The 26,951-nt window shown below is 36.3% G+C and overlaps 1 protein-coding gene across 6 annotated transcripts in view; it reads right to left on the bottom strand.

The window, feature by feature from the left end:
- The window catches only part of CCSER1 (coiled-coil serine rich protein 1), a 617,185-nt gene that overhangs the window by 486,431 nt on the left and 103,803 nt on the right, over positions 1 to 26,951 (bottom strand). For all 6 annotated transcript variants that reach the window (XM_042812628.1, XM_042812632.1, XM_042812630.1 and 3 more), the window contains exon 4: positions 7,040 to 7,133. In XM_042812628.1, coding sequence (XP_042668562.1) covers positions 7,040 to 7,133 — 94 coding nt within the window. The remainder of the gene's footprint in view (positions 1 to 7,039; positions 7,134 to 26,951) is intronic.

The following is a 26,951-nucleotide window of genomic DNA, read 5'->3' on the forward strand; positions in this document are numbered from 1 at the left end:
ATAAATATATATAATAATTAATTATATATAAATAATATATAAATAATAATTAATTAATATAGTTTATTAATTTATAAAATTATTTATAAAATTAGTACATTATACAATGTAGTATACAACATGTATACTACATATCATATTACCACAACTTACCACAAATAGAGTTAAGACCTTTTTTCCTCATTTTTATTTTAAACACTACAAAATCTTCTTTCCTTAAATAGTCAAAGAATGAATTACGTAAACACTCCATCAGATTCCTGGAGCCAGTAACTTCTCTTCGGGAGCAGTATATTTGCTTCCCTAGAAATCTTAGGAAAAACATCCAACAAGTGGTAGTCGCCCCTTTTGAGGTGCTGCAGTGGCACCAGGAACCAGCTAACATGACAGCAGATGTGACAGAGCCAGAGCTGGCTGGCCATGCTCTCTTCCATAGAGAACAACAATGAATTCAGGCAACAGCTTACAGTCAGCCATCACCTGGTTGAGGGTTAGCCCCAAAGTCATGCTGCAGCTGCCATACTCAAGGCAGAATTCACAGCTTTTCCTGTCAGTTTCAGTGAACCTGAACTGGTCCACTGCAGCTGAGCTAGCAGTCAGGGTTTTACAGCCCAAACAGTAGGATTTTTTAAACACAGCATGTTTTCTATTCTCTTACTACATTTAGAATATATTTCACGTTTCAAAAACAAGCACTTTTTGTTTTGTTTTTTAGAGTTTACAGTTTTTAACTACGTCTGCTAATGACCCACTACCAGCATGGAGTTTTTCTGTACTTTTTAAATAGCATCTTTATTTCTCCCACTGTTTGTTAATAAAACAAAAAAAAAAAAAAAAAAAAGAAAAAAAGAAAAAAGCACAGAGATTGCAGTTTGGCTTAAGCAACCCTACTCTCTATGAAAATTAATAAAAATAATTAGTACATTTAATAGACACAGAAGGAGCTCCAACCAACCACAGAATTTCCACACAGCTTGTTCATCACATTCAGAATAACTCAGCAACTACCTAATTAATATCACTGGGTCATTACACCAGCACTAAGATTTGGCTGGGTACTGCCAGAAATTGGCCTGCAGGCTACCTAGAATGAAAGGAAATACCATAAAAATTCATTTTCCACAAAACAAGCACACTGCATATTTGTTAAGGAAGTTGCAAATAGATAATATAATTATGTTATTAATAGATGACAATCTGATATGCTGTAATTTGACATCTAACCTTAATGTTTCACTCAAATTCATCTAAAAAAAAAAAAAAAGTTGTTTTTACCTTATTTTTAGAAGTCTTCAAAACTGATACAGTATTCTGCCAAATTCATAACAAATACATATATACGATTATTTTTTCTTATGAGAAAGAATGCTTACGTTATGATAGAGTATTCCAGCCCAACACTCTGTGGTTTGGATCTTACTAGTGTATCCAGAAAAGAGCTATCTAACAGGAGCATATGGCAAAGGTCCTAATTGGTCCTTTGGTCCTAATTATCTCACTGATATGTCCCTTGTCCCATACATAACTTCCAATTCTAAAGCACCATGTCACATCATTACACTTTATACATGAAGAATGTCTACTTAATTTTGTTCAAGTTTTATCAGGTCTATAGGAACATGTGCTGTATGAGAGAAATTTCTACATTAGATTTACAAACTCATTCGTTACAGTTATATTAACAGAAAACTACACCAAGAATCCTCCTTCCTGCATATCCACTAGTACAAGTTGTTTTGTTTTTGAAGAGCTGAAAAATATTCAAATCAACGCTGAAGCATACTTTCATACTCCCTTGTTAATTTAATTCTTCCAGTAAGACAAATAATATCGTTTCAGAAATATGTTAGAGATGACTTAGCTATGCTTTTAATGTACATTGGATCACTGCTTTACGGATGAGGCCAAAGTACTAAATTTAAAATGGCTAAAGCTCTGACTGAAGACAAATCTCTTCCCAAAACTACACTGAACTGCATTTTTCAAAACTATTCAGCAAGCATTCAGGTAGCAATGTGATGGATGCAGCAGGCCAGCCTGGATGCACAGTTAATCAATACTGCACTCTGCAACAGACACTGTGTGCTTCAGAGCCCAAAGCAGAGGTGAGCATGCATGTACATCCAGTACCACCAGCTCTTACTAACATCAGCTGGGCTGCTCACTGTACATCCCAGGTATGCACAGATGTCTTTGTGAGAGGAAAAAAAAAAATGAAGCAGGACCACTTTGATGACATGTATGGCAGATAGTGAAAATAATCACACGTGACCCTAATTGGCTATGCATTTTTACGTTATTGTAAAAGGTAGCTATTTATTGCTATATACTAGTAGCTATTAAAACAACAGAGCAAGACAAGAAAATATTTGTTTTTTTCAATAAGCTATGCACAACATAAGCACACCTCATCCACTTATATGTGTGCCTACCACATTAATGGATTCTCCACTGCTTGTATCACTGAAGATAAAAGTCTTCATTATATATTTGATTAATCAATACCTTGGAATCAAATAAATCATGTTTCAACAGGGAAAACAAAAATGAGTAAGGTTAAATTACTGCTGTCATTTTCTATAAGCAGGTCACAGTTTCCCGCTATAGAAACCACTAACTTAATTACTTTACAACAAGAAATCCACACTGCAGCATATTTTAAAAGGCTAGTTTTCTCAGTGTAATAAAAAAGCCCCCTCAAGGCTCATCACGTATGTCATACTATGTTTACTTCTAAGCATTCCAGCTAAAGAACAGTATGAGAAAACCTCAGTGAATCAAGCTGATTAATATTCTGCATTTGTAAGGAGTGGTGCTCTCAATTCACCAAGTATACATAAATGTTATTTTATTAAATTTCAAAGCAATTGTTAGGTGGGATAATAAAATGGAGCCATTTTATAATTGTCTCCATTTTATAATCTCTTTCGCAGCAATGTAGGCTTAAAAACAGAAGTGAAAGCAATAAATTAATACACACTAAAGGAGAGAAGGTGACAAATGAGGGATTGCAGAGCTGCAAGGCCATGGTAAGTCCTGCAGAACACAGAACTTCACATTCAAGGTAGAAGCATTTGTATCAGGTTTGCAAATCCTCAGACAGAATGGCTGGGGCTGCAAGAGACCTTAAAGGTCATCCAGTTCCAAACTCTTGCTGTGGGCAGAGTTGCCAGACACTAAATCAGGCTGTCTAGGGCCCCATCCAACCTGACCTTGAACATCTCCAAGGATGTTAGATTAAAAAGTTAAGGAATCTTTTATTTATTTATTTCAATTTCTAGTACTAATCACAGTTCATAGTGGCTTCCTGCAGGAATTGTATTTCATGAAGATAGTCTGGAAGGGCAACCAGAGAACAAACAAGAACACAAAAATTTATCTGGGGAAAAGAATATTTTCTATTATTTCTAAAAGAAAAAAAAAAAAAAAAAAAAAAAAAGGGGGGGGGAAGCACAAAAATCTCTCTTTTTCTACTTTTTAATTCATACATAGCTTTGCTTTACAGAGCAATGTTCCCTATCCTGCCAATTAGTATCTCCTCTTTTAAAATGCATTCCTTAGTACAAATTTCTCCCAGAAATTCTTCCAACAGCATTTCATTTTCTACTCAAAAACAGTCACCAAAATTAAGATCAATAAATCATAGCTGTTTCATTAAACTATCAACTCACTGTCAACTTCAGCAGAAAAAATCAAAGACATATCTCACCCTAACAACTACTCTTCCTTTCAATAACAGCAGGTAAAAAAACCAGAAGCAATTGTGAATCACTGTCTAACTAACACGTCTTTAAAAACTTGGACCTTCTAATGACAGTTAAGAGTCAATTTGCCATTAAACAAAAGATCACATTTACCAAGTGTAGCATTACACTTGAGAATTGTTCAATGTTTCAGTGTTACAGCTAGCTGCATACAGCCTCCTAACCAAGGAACATTTTTGATATTTTATTCAAGATGTGATGCTTCTACCCATACAGTTTGCCATCTTACAGATTATTTTAGGCTCTTGAAGAATAGAAACTTACCTGATTCATAAGCTATCTCTCAGTAAGAGAAGGAACTGAACTCTTTTTCCAATTACATTCTCATCATATTTCAACGTATTTGTTAAATTACCAAGCTGAACTTCCCTTAGAACATTTCCCATTAAAGTAATTCCCCGCAGATTTTCTCATAAGGAGCCAAAGTGTAGCAATGGGGCACAAGTAAAACGTAATAAAACTAAGACCTATGGCCCTAACCTAATAAATGCTATGATCAGAATCATTATGTAGAGCATAATAGGATTTTTATTGCATTACATTCACAGTAGCATTGTTAAGTTAGGTTTCAGAAAGACAATGAAGTTAATATTACCATGCAAAAAACAGCATTTTTTTTTAATGTTCATGACACATTTTTATACTAATCAAAGCTCCTATTTTGATAAGAGAAAAAAATTATATGCAGTAACTTCCACCTGACCACAACTACAGCGCAACACTCATGGAAATGTCAAACATACACACCCTTTTACATAGGGGAGGAACTTAATGAACTCGTTATCAACATAAACACGTATTGTTTAAAAAAAAAACAGTTTAAATACATTAGGCTTATATAATGCAGGGCTGAAACCTATATATCTTGGGCATTATCTGCCAGCAGAGAAAAAGAGGTTCACAAGTTTTTATGTATGTCTGGGATTGTCTTCAATAATTTTTGCTGAAGCAACCCATAGACTAATAATCAAGCCCATTGCCTTAAGGAAGCTTTTACAAGTCCAACAAATCAACTAATATCAAATACCATGTAAATCATCGACTCCTGTTTTCAGATGGCGTATATACTCAAAGAATTAAAATAGCTCTGGATAACGAGCTGAGAGTAGAAAGACTACGTATCATATCACATCTCCACTGGAATTACTTCTTCATCAAGAATGTCAAGCATTATTATCTTAGCTTTTCCAGAAGCTGCTACAAATCTTTTATAATAATGCAATGGACGTAACTATTCTGTCACCATTAATTCAGAGCTTTATAAATACGAGGGCTGCCCTGAATGCAGTGCCACCTATGCTATTATACTGGCTACAGCATCTGAGGTCAGTTAGTAGTACAGCAATAGAGAATGAATCTTTCAAACAACATTCCCTTACATTTTGTTGCCATGTGACAAACTGCAGTAGAGGGGCAGACTGATATAATGATGTCTGACATGGAAGTGCAGAGGTAGCAAAGGAATGGAATTTAAGTAATCCATGTAGAAAAAATGGCAACCATTACTATTTATCAATGCTTGCTGAATATTTATGGAAAAGAAACAGTGGATGCAAGCACAGTGGATGTTGTGCTTCAGCAGTGGTGACAGTGACAGTGAATAACATGCAATGCTCCAGATGGTCATGTAGATTTTTATAAGCATAGAGTGTGAGTTCTTGTTTATTGTTGGTAAAAAAAAAAAAAAAAAAAAAAAAAAAAAAAAAAAAAAAAAACCACATAGCTAACAGTAATGACTATGTTCAAAAATAGCATTTTGTAAATGAGAATTTGCTCTATCAAATACTTATGTTGTTCTTTCTATCTCCTGTAGACTCCATGGAAATAAATAGGAGGCATTACTTTTGAAGCAACGAATGTATGCGAAGTAACAAAATACAAACAAGGCAAAGCACATGATAGAGAATATTATTTATGGGAAATGGTTCCTCCAGTTAATTTGTCCACAGTGGGCCCAGGAAATAATCACGTTTAAGCATTATGATTTCTTGTAAAAAGGTTGGGTTTTTTTTTTTCTGTTTTCAATTCATGTTTCTTCACCCATGTGTTCGCTTTCTATAACCCCATAGTAGCATTACTCACTCCTGGTTAAAATGACCTTTGTTTGAGTTAGTTTTATCCTCAAACTTTTTAGCTCTCACTTATTTAGGAAACATATTCAGGATCACAAATACTGCTTTTACAGCCCTCTATACTACTCTTCTTTTTACCAAATACAATGAGACAGTTGTCTTTCCCTTTAAATAGATATGCAAACAGGCTTGCAATGGCACAACACAGTGGCTAAATACAAACATCATAGAATTATCACACAGAGAAAAATGGAAACAAGAGCATAATTCAATCAGTAATGATATGTCTATAATAATTTCCTGGATAAATTTGCAGCAAAGGAGGGAGCAGAACTGAAGACATTGCACACCCGCAGGAATAACTGTCAGAAACTTCTCTTCCACCTGAGTCTGCATAAAAGTACAGTATGGATATATACATTTGTGGATGGAGAAAAAAGGGTTTAGAAAATAGCAAGTGAAAGCAAGAGTCACTGTAATAATGTCATTGTCATGTCACCGTTGTAGGAAGCATCACAACAGAGTACAAACTCAGAGCTCTACATTGTGATCAAGCATAAATCTCACATGTTTTATGCTCATTGAGTCTTTTTGTGTTACCTGGACTTACCCGCTTATGGAAAAAGGAAGGCAAGATTCCCTACTGCAAGTGCCCTGATTTACCAAGAGTTTGGGTAAACCTGTTCTACAATTCTTCTGAGCACATGGACAGTTCACCACCGCTATCGCTATTAATCAATGCAGTGCACGAAAGCAATCATGTTACACTCACGCCTCAAGTCAAGGCCTGCTTGTCTGAAGCATGTTATTCCAGCAGGCACGAAATCAAGTTACAATTGCATCAGCAATAGTCTGTTTGTTTGTTTGTTTTGCAACTGTCTGGTGGCAGAAGTCACTGTAAATATCTGGAAAACTACATGAGTCTGCCTTTGGTGCTGTGCAGTTACAAGAAATTTTTACAGGTACAGAAGAATTCCATTTAATAATTGACCACATGAAGGCAAAAAGCAAAGTTGAAGAGTACCTTTCCGTCAAATGGCACAGGTATTTACAAATCAAACTAATAAATGCATACCCGCTCCTACCTTTCTAAGGAAATTATTCTTTATTATTTCCAAGTAATTGTACTGAACACATTTCCATATTCCGTATTCCTAGAATAATAATATCTCTTTGAAGATATCCAATATTTCTCTGTCTTACCAGTACGATGGTGATGTTGTTCTTCTACGAACTCCAAATCAAGCATTAGGTCATCTTCATCTAACTCACAGGAACCCAAGTTATTCAAAACATCCTAATAAAAACAAAACAAATAAGCAAAAGCATTTAAACAGTTGAGTCTAAATCTCTTCCACACAATCAAACCTGGAAAATAAGTTTAAGAATTTGCTATATTAAATTTTTCTATTTATATTTGATTAGAGAGAAGACAGTATAAAACACTTGGCCAAACAGAAATGTATTTGGCACTATTCTCTGTTTTTCAGGATCTTGAATATCTAAAGAGGGAAAAACTAACAGAACAAAACAAAGAAGAAAGCAGAACACAAAATTATCAGTAACTGTTTCTCATTAAATTTTGGAATTCTAATCAGTATCTGCTCTTACCAGTATTATCTGAACAGAGATCTAAAGTTCTGTTTCTCGAAGGTATAAAGAGACACAAGTATAGGATTACCTGAAAATCCAGGTATGATCAATCAATTCAGTAATTTTGAAATATCTGTGTGAACAATAAAGTCTTACAGTGACAGAGAAGAAAGCCTGACTATGTGGTGTGGCTCCTTGGGTCCCCGAGCTCTTTTTGTGATTTACTGTGTTTGCAATCATCTGAGGCAATAATTTTCTCTAGTCCCTCTCCTGACTATCGAAAAGGAGAAGAGGCTATTATTTTCTCCAGTCTCTATCAGATAATCTGATGTTTAGGAAAGGGATGAAAACAAGTTATCATCTTACATTTTCCTCCCATTAATGTTTTCATTCTATGGTCAAGAATCTATAATTAGTATGATATGATTAAAAGGAAAAGGTTTTGAAGTAAGGGAAATTAGTACAATCACATAACGTCAGGTACATCTACGGCATTTCTTCTGACATGACATTCATGATTTTCTCCAGTCACAAACGTCTAAACCAAGATAAGACCTGCATTCTGCAGCTAGCATTTTGTTTCAAAAATCTAGAAGTGATACCAGAACCAGCATGATTCTTCAGCCATTCACAGAGGAAAATACACACTGGACTTGTCCACAATACATTGGCACCACACACATCCCTTATGTTCCCCGTTCTAATCTAAAACAAACACTGATTTTCAGCTCGTAAAAGATCAGGTGATTGTTTCAATGCACCAAGCTGCTTTAGGGGGCTAGAGATCCCTACAGATATCTGCTGTAGGGAAAGCAAAGAAAAGTAACAGCATTACACCACAAACTAGAAAAAGCCCTTTATGACTTCAGTTCCAACCATACTTCTTCATATTCCTTTTAATTATTTCAAGTATTCCCCCCCCCCAACAAACCTTAATTCCCAATTCACACTCAAAGCTTATTACATTTATTCAACTCTTTTGAGTAATAATGTCTTTAAATTCTGTTTTCCGCTCTTTCAAAAACAACATATAGGCAACACAAGGACCTCTTGCATCATTTCCCTTGCTTTCCACTAGCATGAAAACACCTCTTCTGAAATGCAGAACCCATTGTAAACGCTCTTCTTATAGTTACAGATACCAAGCACAGAAAGTAACAACTGTCAAGTGTAGAAATCTCCCAACAACGAACAAGCAGTGCTCCATGCATCACCGACTGTTACAGTTGCATCTAACACAGAACATCTTATTCTTTTTATCGGAGAGCTGCTGGCAAGCCACCTTCATAGAAACTATTATCTTCAAGCCAACAAAACGCAGACTTTCAATAACCAAATTACTTATTACAGTCCAGTACACAGGCATAGTAATTACACAGAATACAGGATACAGATGCATTGTGTCAGGTTATGGTACCCAATACCTACACTGACACACACCTTTGTAGTCTGGATTTATGTTAGCTTATAACAAAGCCAAAGTAAAAATAGCTTAATTAAAATTTAAAAAAAGTTTCTCTGTATTAAACCGAAGCAGAACAACACGCACTGCTCAATGTTATAGATAGCCTAAAACTTAAGTATCTTCTAAATCACTGTTGAGGCTTGTGTAGTACTGAAGACTGAAAATATCATTTAGGGTTAATGTGACAGTACCCAAATACTTGGCAAAACAGAAGCAGCAAGGCACAACTAGATTTTGTTTTCTGTTCTCAGAGACATGACTGAAGTACCTCTAGTCCAACTAATTTTTTCAGAAGGAGAATCAATGGTTATCCATACAAACAAGCAGAAGAACTTCTTTACAGTAAGGGTGACGGAGCACTGGAACTGTTTTCGAGAAAGACTATGGAGTCTCCTTGTGGAGATATTCAAGACTCATCTAGACACCTACCTGTGACCTATGGGAGGGAACATGCTTTAGGAGGGGGCTTGGACTCCATCTGGCTGGACATGAGGAAGTATTACTTTTCAGAAAGGGTGGTCAGGCACTGGAACGGACTGCCCAGGGAGGGTGTTCAAGGAAAGACTGGATGTTGTGTTGAGGGACATGGTTTAGTAGGAGCTATTGGGAATAGGTGAACGGTTGGACTGGGTGATCTTTTAGGTCTTTTCCAACCTTGGTGATTCTATGATTCTATGATCTCTGGAGGTCCCTCCCAAATCTTGCAGTTCTGCGATTATCTCAAGTTAAGAACAGATAAATGTAAAGAAACAGCATCTAAACAATGGAAGAACTTATTGTTCACTTACTTTAGACACTACTAGTCAGTCAAAATAATTTATACTCCGAGAATGTACAACTTAATTCATTTCTATGTTGTTTTATACATAAAAGCATTCCACTGAAAAAGTCCAGAAAAACAAACCCTGCAATTTTAAACATCTAAAAGCTTTTCATGTCAGTACTGATAAACACCAAAAAAGATGAAATATACAGGCTTGTTCCTTAGCATTATTTTATATATTATAGTCAATCAAATTAATCCATATTGTTAGCAACATTAAACATTCTTTGATCTTCTCCGTAACAATAGTAATGAGCATGGTTTCATGCTAATTGAGTATATATATGCTACACCTTTGCCTCATCTTCTAAGCTGAAGCAACTCCACCAGGTGAGATGAACTAAGATCAAAAAGTTTGTACTCCTTTATACGTACAAATGAACACTTGACAGAGGGAGTTTCTCTAGCTGAAATGAGATGTGTCTATTCTGACAGATCAGCAGCCTATTTCTTCTCCTTATCTACCGCCAAGGAAGAATACTGACTTGCAAACAGTTGCTCCACAGACTCAGGAATGCATAAAAGCACATCCAAGAAGAGGCGCATTAATTTGCTTCCCAGATCTCTCCTAACACTAATGTTTTTTGAAAACATGTACGTTCATAATGAAACAAAAATACTTCAAGACTGGTCTGCCCAATGCCACAGAACGGCTGAGATATGTCTTCCACTCCTTTGCTTCCTTGCTAGGTACCACTATTCCCCACATCTCCTTTGTTGCTATGACAATTAGTAACAACTGTAATTTCTTTTAGAACTTAATACCTCTTGACCCTCTTTTCATTCTCCCACTACTGCTACTACAGTCTTTGAAGATTAACATAATTAAATAACAAAAAAAAGAGGGATAGAAAAAATAGAGGTTAAGTCTTTAACGTTCACAGTGAATAGCTTAAAGGCATTATCCAAAAGAAAAAGAAACACTTCCATCAGGGTCCCAAGGCAATGTCTGTTGTGTATTTATGGTGATATATCATTTATTTATTCCTGGAAGTAAATTGTTTAGTGAAAGCAGCTCTGCAGCAAAAATCTCTTGACTTTCTAATAGCCCCTTTATAACCTTGAAACCCATTTCCTATTTTTGTGTCTCTTTCCCACTTGACTTTTAGCACCGTTTTGCCTTTAAAGTGCATCAGAAATTTAACGTGATGGCACTTTTTCCTTCCAACTTACTAAACTATTTCTCATACTGCAACACCTATTCCTCTGCAGCAGCACAGTTAACTACAACTCAGGGGAATATTCAGTGGTATATTTCATAATTTTTAGTAACAATTTTTGTATTAAAGATTTTAGCAACAATAAAACTTATCAACTATTTTTTTTCATCCAAATGCTAAGTATCTTATTCAAATCACTGGCATCGGTGATATTCAGTTTAGGAATATAACCTCAGAATACTTTTACTATAAAAGAGATGCAGTGACTCATGCTGATATATCACAGAAAAAGCTGAAACGTAACAACGGGATAGAAATACAGGTTTTGCCAGGATTGTATGTTTAGTCAGCATCACTGAAAGGGACCTTTCTTTCAATCTTGAGTTCCCTCCCTACCTGTTTTTCTCTTCCTAGCTTCCCTTTTTGTGATCACTACAAGGAAATTTAACATGCAGTATATGAATTCTCTATCCTTTTCCAGAATAGTCAAGTACTTCAATACTTTTTGCCCTGTTGGAGCTCAGAGTCTACAACTTCCAGGAAGATTGAAAGCTGCAATAAATAAGAACAGCCATGGTAATAACTACATACGAAGTGCCCAAGGTAACTAAACTCACATCTACTGTTAGTAAAACAACAACAAAAAAGATAACGTTTTATTCATGAAGCCCCTTTTATGATGGTCTAGCATTATTATTCCAAGTAACCAATTTATACACCTAGTAAAATTATTGCTTATGGAATTATACTATGATAATTGAAAAAGTTACTACCCACGTATTCAAAAATGACAATAAAACATACAAATGAATATGAAAATACAGAAACGTATATTATTTTATCAAGCAATAATAAATGGACCTATCAAGATCATATAAATTTTACAATATGCATAAGCAAGACAGAAAATCCATGTAAAACTGAACTTCAGCAACTAGTGTTGGAAACCAAGATGAACAACTGGTTTTAGGTGACAAATTGGCCCATTTTAAACATCCCAAAACCAACAGAGGTAAATAAAAGATGCATTTCTTTATGTTCGCACACATTTTTGTTTTTGTCTTTCCTGCTTCTAAACACAGTAGACAAAAGTTCTCTGTCATTAGCAGCATCTTTGGAGAGTTTTATGCACTATTCTATAATTTTATTGTAATTAGCATGCTGTCCCTATTCAATATCATGTTCAATGGCTTGTATTTCTTTTCGTTTTTTATGCTGGCATCTTGAGGGAGCTCGGCACTGACATATTTTTGTGATTGTGCAAAGGAATGCAGGCTGCTTCCTGACCAGTACTTTCATATCTCCACCCACAGGTTACTACTGGGACCAGGCCTTTTCCCGTGTTTTCAGGTTTCTGTTACACAAGTGAGAGATTTCCATTCTATTACAGTATAATGACATTGCAACAAAATCTTGACCATTGCTTAGAAATAGCTTAAGATCTGTGATGTTGAGGCCCAGTAAGCAATTCAATGAAGAAACAAGACTGAAGCATCCACACGTTTTAAATTACACTGTTCATTGTTACTTGTCAGCCGTAATGACTGACGATGGCATTCACAAAAGTCAATGAAAGCTAATTGGGGTTATACGCTCATTGATATCATCTTACTATCATGAGCTTGAATACACAGAGTACATTTTAATCATCAATGTTGCTTTTGCAGATGTAATCCTGAAGAAAAACTATCAAACTGAGACCTATGCTCAGCAAACACGCTAAAGAACTGGTATTTTTTCCCAGAGCACATTTTGCCATGGCCCTTCCTCTAGTGTGTGACTGAGCAAAATCCTCACTGCTGTCAGAATTCCAACCAAGTGCATGAGCTTTGTTCACAGGAGTCCCATTCTGAAATACTTATCAACAGCAGCTTCATTTTACACAGATGCATTCTTGCCTTAAGAATCTCTAAATCCATTTTGCTGCCAACTTCAGACGATAAGGAAAGCCCTAAAATCCAGAGGAATCATTTTTAAAAGCTCTTTTTTTTTTTTCCTGATATAATACCCCGTGACTCAATGCTTAAGTGATTATGTAGGGAATCACTGACATTTCAAAAATAGCTTACAACTACAATAAATTAAAAATAATAATTTTTCTGAATCATCTTCCTCTGTGCTGTTACTCTTCCCCATTTTCTGTACAAAGTTTTTCACATCTTATTCCATTTTGTTTTATTTCAAAGTATAAGGGCTTAGTACTCAAATCTCCCAACTGAAATGAGGCACAGCAAAAGAGTTAATCAAATTCCTCTTTGAAAGAAAAATAGCCTGGTATTATATGCATAGTAGCATTCTAGTATTTAACATTATAGATTCCTTTTCTTCCCTCCGTAGAAATATATGTGGAGGGCTATTTGAGATCAATGTTTTCGAAAGAGCACAAAGAAAACTCACTCTAGGGAGAGTAATTTGATTCTGTTCTAAGAACGCGTGTATGACAATTCACCTGTATCTATCAGAGTCACTGCATATCTGATGCTGGAAAACATCAGTATTAAATACTTAATTCAAGCCTCAAATGATTTCTAGAGACTGCCAAAAGATAGTATTTCATCAAAATTGTACTCTGCAAAGAAGCCTGGCATACAATCAGCATAAAAATGAAAACTCTGAGATATACTCAAGGAAAAAGAAAGACCTTGAGCTATTTAAAGTAATGTTAACTCCTAGAACTGTACCTGAATAATTCATGGACATAATGAAGTATTTCCCCTTCTGCACTCTCCCACATACATCAAAGAGAAAATGAAAGTACGTGAAATCCAGCAAACACAATCTTTGCCAACAATATAAAAACCTCTGTATCAAGTGTAAAGCCTCTGCATGCTTTTCATATACCAGCAGCAGCTTAAAAGAGCTGTATTTGTCTGAATAGCACCACCCAAAAAGCATGTTATTCTCTAGTCACATACACAGGAAACATCAGAAAGGTAGAAAAAACATCTTGTACTATTTGCTAAGAACATTTTCTGCAGCTAGTGTGGAAACTCATTTATATTATAAATTAACGTGCCCCGAAGACCTGAAGACCAAAGATTATCAGAGGAGGCAACTGTTCAACTGTAGAGCTCAGATCCATCATACTACTCTTCAAAATATTTTTGCACGCGTATTTTTAGCTATGCAAGGAAAGCACACTATTTTCCATCCTATCCTTGTTTCTGTCCTTTTGATTCTCTCTGCACTAAATTGACGCCTGCAACGATGCTCCTTTTGCCTGAACAATTACAAATAATGGACTCTTGTAATGTCTCAGTTCACACTCACCCACACAGGGTTCATTTTGCTGCAATACGATCTGCTTACTGAAACCACAGGGGAGTAACACAACACAGAGCCACTGCTGGCGGCTGGAGTTGACAGCGCTGCTGTTAGGCCGTACAATGCGGTGTCAATCAGGATCAGCCCACTGAGGGAACTGGCACTTGTCTTCCAAAGTCCATGGGAAAAAGCATTAGAGCAAGAAATATGTATATATACACAACACCAACATTCTTTCTCCTGTGTTAATCAATTTTCCTGTCACTAGAACAGCACATATAGGGATGATACTTCATAGAGAACTTGACACCCAGGGACGACCAGTACCTTCCTCACCCTCCTACCACAGGCTGGCAGCTTCTCTCCTGCATAACATACTTGGAGAGACTAGCAGCCCACGCAAATACATTTTCTGTTCTTTGGCCATCCACATGCTACAACTCTGTGGAGGATAATATGCAGACAAGAGCCAAAGATAGGACATGAAACCAGAGCAAGCCCTGGCTCCAAAAATTAAGATTGCCTATGATCTTAATCATAAATGAGAAACATACATGATCCCCACCCCTTACTCTTGGGGAGGAGGTTGAGAGGCACAAAACCACCAAAAGATGGGCAAGGAACGAGGCAGAAGAAGAGACTAACCACATTGTTTTCAGCTTCCAACTCTGGAGAGAGCAAGAGCTTGCTGCCACAGCCTCGTTGAGGGAGGTGCCAATGACCATAGCCATCCCCAGCACCTGTACGCTGGAAAAACTGCCTCATTTGCCAGTCTCCAAACAGCCCCATCACTGCAATCTCTAATTACCAAACTCACAGATATGTATGCATAGGCTTGCACACCCGTTTGCAACACACACACTAGCTGCAAAGCCAGATAGCTCTTACAGAACTGGAGGCAACTGATGCCCTCAGCATTTAAAATTTGCTGTCCTTTCTATTAAAGCATTTAAATGAATGCAGGTTCAATTCAAGTTAACTTCTAAATTAGAAGCAGTTCCTGACAAAGCAGCACTCACTTAACACTGAATTAGCTATCAAGCAATAGCATAAGAAAGTAAAAACCACATATAAAATGTGTACATACTTCTCTGCACCAGAAAACTGAGATTTGAGTGTGTGAACAAAAGGAAAAAGAAAACATTGTAGTCAGAGGTATTTCACTGCTTGTTTGCCATTTTTTCAAATAATTCTAGAGTGCTCAGATTCACTTTGTCTGTAATAGAATCACGACAATTGGATCTTCTGCATTCAAAAAGAAAAAAGAAACATACATTTTTCATGCATCAAGCTATAATTTTCACAGTTCTAAGAAAAAAAAATCTTCTGTTGAGAAAGTACGAAAATGTATTCCAATAAATGAAATAAAACTTCAAATGACCAAATAAAGCCGCGATGAATCAATTTTTTTTTTCCTTCAGACAAACATACATATGCTTTCCTCCCAGCAGAGGTACACATCTGCAAAACATAATTTGCTTTGCGGATTAGTTACTGTTTTTACAGCTTTTGTAATAGGCAAAGCACTATCTAAGTGTTCAAGCACAGTCATTAGGATCACGTAGCTCTGGGAAAGTTTTCCACATCTCCTGTGCCTGATTTTTCTACCAGACTCACAAAACTCCTTTGGTATTTGTATCCTGCATTCATGTTGAATAAAGTTCAGTTTCTTCTGTGTTTGTACATACTTTAGGGATGCATGTATGACAAGTCATTCAACACATGGACTGATCAGTTTTCCAAAACTACTGAAATTAAACACAGGACTTATATCTGCCTTTGGGCAATTGATACTGAGTGCTAGAAACTTCTGGCCCTATCCTGGTAGCACCTAAGTCTATGCCTCAGCCAACATTTTAAGAGTCAAAGACCAAACGTCTAATCAGTGTTGTATTATATTTCCCTCTTTTCTTGACCAGGAGAACACAGAGGAAAAAAAAAAAGCAAAACAAAACAACGCAGATTTAGCCATTTAAGTAGTTAGGAACCGTCCTTACTAAAAAAATTAATAATAATTAAATTCAGGGAATACAAGAGGCAGAACCTCAGAATTTGCAATCTTGATAATTCACCCCTGTTCCAAGAGGTAAATCTTAGCTATCTCTTTAAAGAATGGGCTGCTTTTTTTTTTTTTTTTTTTTTTCCCCTCACACAAACCACCAAAGGACGACTCACCTTCTCTGACAGAGACAGTGCACTGACACAGTGGACTTCAAGCCTCATGTCTTCAAAGAAAACCTATGTTGATTACAATGAGCTTTTAGCACTTCCAAAAACCAACACAGGAAAAGGTATGCACGTGGTATCAAGCTCAAGATTTTATCTATTATTCTTACAAGTAATCTTCTTCCCAGATGTCACCAGTCTAGTGGGGTTAGAAGTTTTAGATGCTAAATGAAAATAACCTATTTTAAGGCTTTACCATTGCTTTATTTCTAAAAGTCTATGTACTCACTACATTCAAAAAGTCAAAAGCTTTATAAACATTTTTAAATAAATAAAATATTTTTACAAAGTAATGGGAAAACGCAATATTTCTTTCCTCTCAACATTACAGTAAGACAATTCAAGACTGAACCATCTGTTTCTAATTCTCATTTGTAGCCTGTAATATTGGTGATAAATCACCAAAAATTGAGCCCTGTAAATGAAACCACAAGTGACCCTTTACTATGGCTTTGTTAATGCAATATCATAATAGATATGCTATTGCTAATATTATTTGAATTCTTCCTGTTTCCATGGTAACTTTGACCTACGGCTGCTCTGGTAAACAGAGGTTTAAATCATTCTTTGAGAAAGGCTTCTGCTGAAATGTCATTTTTCCACTACAGAATATTTTTCTCCGTTTCTTTGTTCTGTTCTTTTTCATGAAGAAAAGCTGTAACGACAATTACTGATTAGTTTAGCTATTGCAGCTGAATGAGCTGTGAAGTGGGAACTTGAAGAGGCAAGACATCTTCTAACAGATTTCACTTAACATCAGCAGTATGATATTCCATCTTGAAGGGGTACGTAAATCTCACAGAAGCTAAGGAAAAGCAGTCCTTTGTTGGACATTTTGCAATGCATACATTTCATGGGCTACCCTTCTATACGTTTAAAAACCTTGATGCTTAAAATTATTCTCTTATATCTACACATACATTTTCTTCTAACAAATATTTAGCCTTCCATACATCAGAATGGAAGAAAATTAGGAGACAAGTACACTGGTATCAGCCTCCTGCCTTGTAAAGCTGAACTTAGAACAATCAAATTTGTGGATTCAGCTGCCAGTCACCTTGTCATCCAACACTACTAACAACTAACAGACTCTGGTTGAGTCAAAGTATTTGTCCCAAAAAAACCTGTTGATCGAGTCAGCACACAGACAGCTAACGAGTCCGTGCTGCTTTGCAACAAAACAAAACAAAGCAGCTTGGCTCTGCTCATAGATCTTTTACATGCAATTCTATTTCCATTTATTTTGGTTCACTGTGGAACTTCGCTGTTTAAATGACATCTCCAAGATTTCTATGACTGTTCCCATTCATCCCATAAATATAACTGAAATACTGTTCTTATAATAAAGAACAGCAAAGAAATTGTGTATTTTTGGTTTAAAGGAACGAATGAGAATATGAACTCAATAAACACATTAATTTTGTGCTGAAAGCTCTCTAGACGGGCATTAAATATCATAAATCAAGTCACAGAATTCTTCATTCTGAGCACACAGGCATGTTATTTACGCAAATGGAGATGGACAGCTTATTACACTAACTGACAAGTTAGATGCCAGACCTCACATATTTACGAAAGACTCAGCTTTACTAAAAAGTACTCCGAAGCCCTTTGTCACTAATCAGCATTTATGCATCTTCAGTACAGAGAGCAATTGAAACTCTCTGAGGTCACGGTGACACTGTTAGAAAATTTCTCAAATCATTATGAAAAAGGACTGTCATTATAATGATTTTCACTTGCCATTAATTCCCAGTTGCCTAATTTAGTAGGGTAGGAAGCAGTCCCCCCAGTACTAATTGGAATAAATTTTTAATTTGATAGTCTAATGCACTCCATTTTTTTTCTCCTTTCAGGGAATCAATGCTCTCATTATTTGTTAACAGCTAGGTGCTCAGGGCATACTGTTGAGAGGCCTAAAGTAAGATAGTTTCTTGGTTAAAAGTTTGAAAAGAATCAGCAATGCATCCATCATAGGGTATGTTTCTTCAGAACAGCTCTTATTTTCTTCTAGGAAGAAGTGAAAATCAGTCTCCTGTTTTGAACAGAATAGCAGTATATATAGCTTCAGTTTAATTAACACTGCTTCTTCGTTCCCATTCTAAGAAGCTAATTGCTTAAAAATTCCAGACTCATTCAGCATTACAAACAGAAGAAATGGGATCCTCTTGGATTGAGTTTCAGCAGCACACACAAACTCATCTGGATTTAAAACTTACCAAGATATTCAGCATGTATGAACACAAAACTGATATTCAAATTTCTGCTAGAAAAATACGGGGCTCTTAAATGATACACATCTCAACACCTCAGTAGTCTGAACATTATAAAAGAAACTGAATTATTACACAGAAAATATAGATACTGTCTTACTAAGGCAGTCTGCCTTTATTCTCAAATATTTGCAAAAATGAGGAAATGTATGAAGTCCTAGGTTTGCTGTGTTGAAATACAGAGTGACCATAAGTCAACAGATTACATAGCAATGCAATTTAATTAACGTGCCTATCTTGCACTGGTCTTGAAAAAAGGTAGGAATTGAGCAACTTATTTGACCAAAATGTGTCTGTACACACGTAAAGATGTGTGGTTTAACATCTCCCCTCAGGTCTGACAACTGTGACTGTAGTGACTAAGGCCTCTGGGACAGAGGCCTCACTGCCCAATGTTGTTTTGGTGAATATTTCATTTAATCTAAGCCTGAAGAGTAATTGCGTCCCTGTACCAAACACTGACATTGGTCTTGGCCTTGCCCTCTCCCTCACCTATCTTTATTAAGCAACACAAGCCTTGTTAAGATGCCCATCAGCACACATCCCAATTTCTTCTCATTAAGAGTATAAATCTGGTTCTCTGCCAACATTCTGCAGAGAGGAACCACTCCACTGACTTGAGTGGGTTGGTGGGTCAGACTCATCATCCTTTCCCCACTAGCAGGGATACCACTTACGTTAAGATACTGCACCTCCGTTACTGTGTCAATGATACCCAGCAGAATTGTTAGGCAAATACTAGCTAGACTTGAGAATTAGCACCAACACAACTAGTGAATTTATCACCATCAATTCCAAATCTGTTATCTGTCACCTCACTAAACTATCTATTTTTAGCTGAACAAACCTTTTTCAGTGAAAGTTCTGGGGGAAAGTTCTCAGGCAGTAAGGTGTTAGTGAGTCTGTTTAACTGAAAGCCGTTGAGAGGATTCTGACAGGCAAATGTTGACTCTGGTAAGTGGCTATGCACATCACTCTATAGACATAAACAATTGATCATGTCTGGAAGTAAGACTGGCCTGGCTACACAAACTCCTCTCCAAGAAGGGCTTTAGAAAGCAAGAGAGCACTTTCTGAGTCTCATAGCTCAACAGGAGGGCTCCACTCACTGGCCACATGTCAGATTTGTATCCTTAACACAACAGAAAGGACTAATACTATGTAGTACTGTTTAGCGTAGAACTTATAGAGCATACCTATTTCACCAATATCAGTATCAAACTACTTAATTTTCTCCTGTGCCTTCATTTTCACTCAGATTCAAATATTTCTTCAGTAAGGTTTTAATAAAGTTTTCATGTAAGGATTAACAGACATTTTCATATATCCAAAACAGGGTGACATGTTCTTTCTTGGTCAATATTTTTATTTTTAATGTGTTTTTCTGCATCTAAGTCTTCTGCAGCTGCTGTTGCTTTGAGCATAAAATAAGGGGAAATTATGAAGATGTTTCAAGGACACACATTAAGACCTACATAAATCTTACATACCAGTGGATGCATAGAGCAAAAGACATCTGACCAGATATCAAAGCCTATGGGCTTCTAAAGCTTCAATTCTGTACGTAGAGCTTGGTTTATGCAAAAAAAAAAAAAAAAAAAAAAAAAAAAAATTGGTTTTCTGTTTATTGGAGTAATAAAGCATATACGACAACTATAATTAAGCCAGTGTGTGTAAATGCTGTAATAGTGTTCAGAACTATTCATTATTATTCCCAGGTCTGCAATCAAAGTTTCATACTTTCACAGACGACAATTTATTACCTTACTTTCCTCAAGAATAAGGTTCATATCATCCAAATGTATAAGATCTTCCTTGATATAGGTGTTTTTTCCCCACTTTTCTCATGAATCTTTAAACCACTATGACAACAACCAAAACTGGATACAAAGGTGGTAGTCTTAAAAGCAAAATGCTGAAACTGAATGACAACAAATACTTGGATGGAAGAGTGAGCAATAGTGATGTACAGATTCACATCTTACAATGCTAGTTATGAAACATCCTTTTTACCTTGATTATTGGAAAACTCTCAGTTCAACTCTACTTTTTTCAATGACATTGATCAACCCTTCCCAATCCACTTGTAGTTTTATGAGCGAGGGAGAATTTGAGTACGTCTTTGCTACACGATTCAACAGTGAATATTATTGAATTGCTTCCCATTTACTAATTAATACAGTAATACAATACAATAATTGCTGTTTTTAGAAGGTAATTCCGAGAGAACTAAAATTACTTCAGAGACTGAAACTACTGCACTGCTGGAATCAGAAGGTAATCTTCGGCTTCTGCTCAAGCCTCATGTAGCCACACCAGGTGAAATAATTTCATCATTATGTCATTTAAGAAAACTTTCAACCTGCACAATTGACTAAAAATAATTTAAACAAAAAATAAAAAAGATTCCTTCACATTGTTAAAGACTCTTAGACAGGTTTGTCTGTGTTGCAATATTCGTCTCCAAAACCCATTTCCTTTTTGAAACAACAAACATGTACTTGCATAATCACATATAGCCTGTAGTAACAGAAACAACTGTGTTTTTTTTTAGTATTGCATCCCAATAGATCCTCACATGAAGTAGGTGAGAATCCAAAAGGGTAACAACCAGATCATAAAAGGCATAAGAAACAGAGAGGCCTAATAGATAGCCAATTAGTTAGGACTTAACAAAAAGTAGCTGTTGCCACATGGGCACAGAAGCCCTATTGACAGGTTCAGGAGTGCAAGAAGCAGATTTCTGAAAGTATGGGGCCAAGATTAAAAAAAAAAAAAAAAAAAAAAAAAAACCGCAAAACAAAACCCACTGACCACCAACTCTTAAGTATAAGAAAGGAGACAAACATTAAAACTATTTCTGTTCTACTGGTGGCCATGTTGCTGCTATTCAGACTACTCACAAAATTATGAAAGACGCCATGCTTTTGTTCTTTTCCTTCTCCTCAAGATACATCAGAAATTAAAAACACAGGGTACCAAGGAAAATTTGACATTCTGATCCCTTGAGAAAAGCTCATTTTAATCTGTATGAGTGTAAAAATTAAATGGTTTTTAAAATAAATCACGGTGTACAGAAAGATGCCATGCAGTCTTATTCCTATACCAGTCATGAACTGAGTGAAAATTATTTAACTGTATGATCTTCCATGTGTTACCTTAAGAAGTAAAATATAACACTAAAGATTCTTTGCCATTTTTCACATAACAAGCATGGAAAAGCTGCCAATGAATATGTATTTGTGAAGTACAAAATAATTCTTGAAAATTAACTACTCCTACTATTTTACATGGTTACATTAATTGACCTATGGCTCATGGGCCATAATAAATCAAGACCCAGCATTACAAAAGGCTTTCAATAATACTTCATGTGCTCTACTGTATGGGTTGGAATATTTTTCCAAGGCAAAGTAGATACATCTTTTTGGAGGAACAAAACACAGCCACGCAATAATCTTTTATACACTGTGACACACAGATCTAAAAAGGTCTGAAGCAGCTTGGAAGGACATTTGCAGGGGAGCTGGAGCTGCTGTACTATTTACTTTACTACATATCTTGACAAAACTTCTGAATTAATACAGTGAATATTAAACTTGTGCTTTTATCTGGGTTGGATATGAAACAATAGAAAAAAACAACTGGATATATATATATATATATATATATATATATATATATTTTTTTTTAGTTCAGTAAGACTATAAGCTAGGATTCAAATATTAAACCCAAGAAGCAGCATAATCTAAGAGAACATCAGTCAACTAAGAAATTGTTAGTTTTGACACACTTTATGCACTTTCCGCCTCATTACATCAAGTGATCCCTTCAACATGAAAGTTTTCTCTTCTATTCTTTGTCTGTCTAGCTTATTCAAATAAAAACTCTCAAAACAAATGACTCTACAATGACTTTTCCTGCTCACATTAAGTATGAGATTTAACAGGGACAATTTGCAAAGATCAGCAACCCCATCTCTTTGCTCCATCCATCCTCTAGATTATTATGGTCTTTTGATTATGTGTGGGGCTTACTAGTATTCAGCTTTGATCTTCCCCAAGTTACCCGCAGCAAAGTCAAAATACAGTTCATATGCCACAAATGAGGGCAAATTAGTTTAATACTGAACAAAGAAAATTCACAAGGTATCGGAATTTTCTTTTTTACAAGGTTTCATACCACATGACATTTAGATCGGATGTTCTGAAAGTAATGCCTCCTATTTATTTCCATGAAAACTATAACCCATGCAAAGAGCACAATAACAATAATAGATCAAACTCTCAGCTACAAAACATGACTTCTCAACACAGTCACTGTCACTAGCTATGCATTTTTGTCAGCAATTTAAAAAAGACTGCATGGTGCACACAAAAATCTGCAGCAGTAGAGGTGATGCACTGCTTCCCAGCTGCTAGGAATACGTTGCCCATGCAGTCCAGCTTTCACTGTGCTAATATCCACAGTTTAGCCTCCATACGTGTTTAGCAAGCATCAGTGAATGTCAACGGATGCCATTTTTTCTACATGGAGGAATCCGATGACACGTTTGCTTCATACATACTTCCTTGTCAGAAACCATTTTGTCAGGCTGCCCCTTTGCTGCCATCTGTCACACAGCAACAAATTGTAATGAAGTATTGGCAGGAAGATTCAATCTCTGCTGCTGTACCACAGTTTGAGCCTCTGACATCATGGGCCAACATAATTAAACAGGAAGCAATACTTTCAGAGCAGCCCTCACAGCTCTTTTGTTCCCATATGCCTGTGTGCTATCCTATCATTTTTTCCTGAAATGCCTTAAGACAACCTGGGGGGTGGGGGAGGGGGGATGGGGAAGAGGGGAAGGCAAGGGGTGTGGAAACAAACCTCTTCTCTGTTATGCAGCAATTCACTAGGATTTTATTTCCCCTTTTAGCTACTACTTCGGATTGCTACTGAGCAACAACTTCTAAAGCATGACAAATCCAGTTACGTGTATGATCAACCTTACATTCATGAAAGACTTTGATACCATATTTTAATGCAAATGTTATGGGATAACGTGCTTTAAAATAGACCAGGACAAATCTCTCTGTTGTAAAAATAAATTCAATGTTGTTTATCTCATATTCAGCAGGACAACTGCTCAGGCTCTGTGCCCCTTGGTCCCTCCAAGCCTGTGCCAGACATCACGGCTACAAGGTTCCAGCTTGACACAATTACACAGGGCTGTAACAAAAGGCAGGATTTTGCTCGCCACAGTCATTCGGCTGTCAGGCTTGCTCATTTCCAACCCCAAGGACAACACACAACAAATTTCATAACGTGACAGGTTTACCACTTCCTGGCTCTGACAATAATATCATCAGTAATAAAAGCCAAAGGAGCTTTCCCTGTCTTGGGCCTTGACTGCTGAGAAACAATACTATTTTGTTTGCTTTATCCCCATGCCATAATACATATTCCTATGCTGCAGTGTGGTATGCTTATACTAAATGCTCCCAAAGCATAATCAAACATAAATTATGTTTTCTTTATTTTGTTCAAATAACTGTTTAAATAGAAACACTAATCTTTCATACTACTACATACTAGAAGAAATCAGGCAGCCTTCAAGTCTGAGAGGCGGAGAATGACTTTATGGCTGTGTTTATTGTTACAAAGAAGCCTACTGCCACCAAGCGACTAAGAAAAAAACATTGATTTCAGTGTCTCTAAAATGTGCAGATTCTGTAGAAAGCTTGGGGACCTTAACTATGATGCGTCTCCCCCCCCAAAAAAAATCTGGAATTGCTGTTGATCATCTGTTTGCATTAATCCAAATTAATTTATAAGCAAAACAACAAACAGATACACCTCCTGCATCTCTGAGAGACACATACTGTGTATTGATACCTCAATACATAACTGCCTTCAATTTAACTCTCAGGGTTCAGCATCATAACTCTAGGCTGTACCGGCGAAGTATACAAATTCAAGTATTAGTGCCATCCACAATTTAAGAACTAGATCATTACTGCTGTTATTAGTGGTAGACCCGAATCTACTCACATACTTTCACACTGATTCAATATAGGACTTCCAAATGCATTCTCTATCATACTTAGATTTCAACAGAACATATACCCTCTCTTTTCTTTTCTCTCCAGAAACTAAAAAATGCATAATTATATGGTACTGCCTTTCATCATTTTTATATCAAACATGAATCAAAAAAAGCATTATAGAGGTGATTTAGAAATAATTATGTGTATACATTTTTAAAAAATCCTCAGAACAAGTCTCACTTATTTATTGCTGTCTCCCTCCAATTTATAGGAGGGAGATGAGGTTCTTTTAATATCTGTATACCCGGCGTGAGGAATCTGTTGCTAGAAACCTGCCCTCATGGTTTTCGGTTCCTCTTTTATCCTCCTCGTTCTCCTGCCTAGGAGACAAGGATGGGCCTTGAGCAAGTCATTGAGTACCCCCTGAGATGGCCATCATCCCGAGACAGGCCCACACAAAGGAGCACTTCACAGCTATTCAGCTGCAGCTCATCTCTCTCTCGTCGCCCCTGGCCTTGTCCATCTGCGTCCCCCAGACGAAGGATCTCACAACCTTTGCCCAGGACTTGCCTGGACTTGTTCATCTGTGTCCTTCAGACAAAGGATTTCACAATCCTTGCTCGGGACTTGAACAAGTTCATCTGTGTCCCCAGCAAGCTTTGAGACACAGACGTTAACAAAATCGTCTCTTACACTTGCATGGGAGTTCTTAAACCTTCTGAGGAAGATACTCACCTTTTCTCTCATTCTTCCTCAACTTTATTTAAAAAAAATTATGATAATAGTCTAACTTTTGCACCATATTCATTGTATCGCATCACTGTTCTAAAGCTTTGTTCAATTATCAACAAAAATAGTTGTTCAGGATTGTGAACACCTATTTCACATTTTTCATATTTCTTGACAGTTTCTAGCACTAGTTGATGGTTTCAACTCAAGCGCAAAGCAAAGGAAAAATAATTGCTTCAGCTTCATTTTTACATATCAAACTCTTCCTATTCAGCTCCGAAGAAAAATAACAGCCTATCACATAAGCAGTCTCACTGTACTCTGCCGGCAGTGGGCAAAAAGACATTAAATATAGCTATTATTTTTTGAATACAAGGCAGTAGTTAAATTTTCTGTCAAGTTAACTCTATTCATACACTGTCTGTGCACTCAGAAGAAAAGCTTCTAATTTAATCTATGCAGTCTAATTAAACAATCTTTGCTCCTTGTAGCTAATAATGCAGTCCTTAACACAACGTGATAGAAATGGAAGTAGAAGGAAAAGGCTCTGAGAGGAACCTGCCAGGAGTAACAAGGAGGTCAGTGAGGAGAAACATGCCAATAACTTTTCTAAAGATATGAAACCTATCCCCATATTTGATGTTCTGAATAAAGGCAGTTAAAAAAAAAAAAAAGAAAACTTAAGCTGCACAGAACATTACAAGCAGGAGACGATCCAGCATTTCCTAAAGCAGCGTTTTTCCAAAATAAGCTCGACTGAAAGAAACTGAAAGTAACACAGTACCATCTCTATAGCACGTGCTTTTATTCTTTCAGTGATATGGTAATAAAAGTAGAGATCATCTTACAGAAAACTCAATTCCTGAATTCACATTCATGCAGACATTGCTATTTGTAGAAGCCCAAGGACTTCATCAGAATTTATTCTTTAACATTTAGTTAAGTCAAATGAGATTTCTTACCAAAGATTATCCTTTCAAACATTTCTAATATAATTCATAATTTTATGGATATTTAATATTCATCTCATTATTTCTTACTAACACCTAGACTCTACATGTTGCTTTTTTTTTTCAATTATTATTTTATCAACTGCATTGTGTGTTTAAAATTAAGAGAATTCATTCTTCATCTACTTGTGCACAAGGCTGCTGAAAGCTTAACTTCTAGTCAATGAGCTGTTCAACCTTCTCAGTTCCCAGCTTACAGCTAGAGTTTAACACATAGTAATTACAAACACAAATGAAAAATAACTACTTGATGACACCACACAAAAGGAGAAGTTATTTCGCACAACTTTTAAACAGTGATAGTGTCTTCTGTTTTGTGCTCATTTTGGTGCACAAGGTGTTCTAGGATTGTGAAAAACAGTGTCTCTTCTATAATCACACTTGTAAATTTATGAGATATGAAATGACGGAGATACAGCAATTTCTTATTATACAATTATTCCTGAAAAAAATAATTCAAACCCATTTTTATCTGTTGACACAAAATCACAGAATTATGTTTTATGCTGACAGGTAAGGAAGTCACTGCTCCTGATAACT

This window comes from Centrocercus urophasianus, unplaced genomic scaffold (genome assembly GCF_019232065.1).
Source record: "Centrocercus urophasianus isolate 14NV4802_14NV808 unplaced genomic scaffold, USGS_Curo_1.0 seq_13, whole genome shotgun sequence".
NCBI lineage: Eukaryota > Metazoa > Chordata > Aves > Galliformes > Phasianidae > Centrocercus > Centrocercus urophasianus.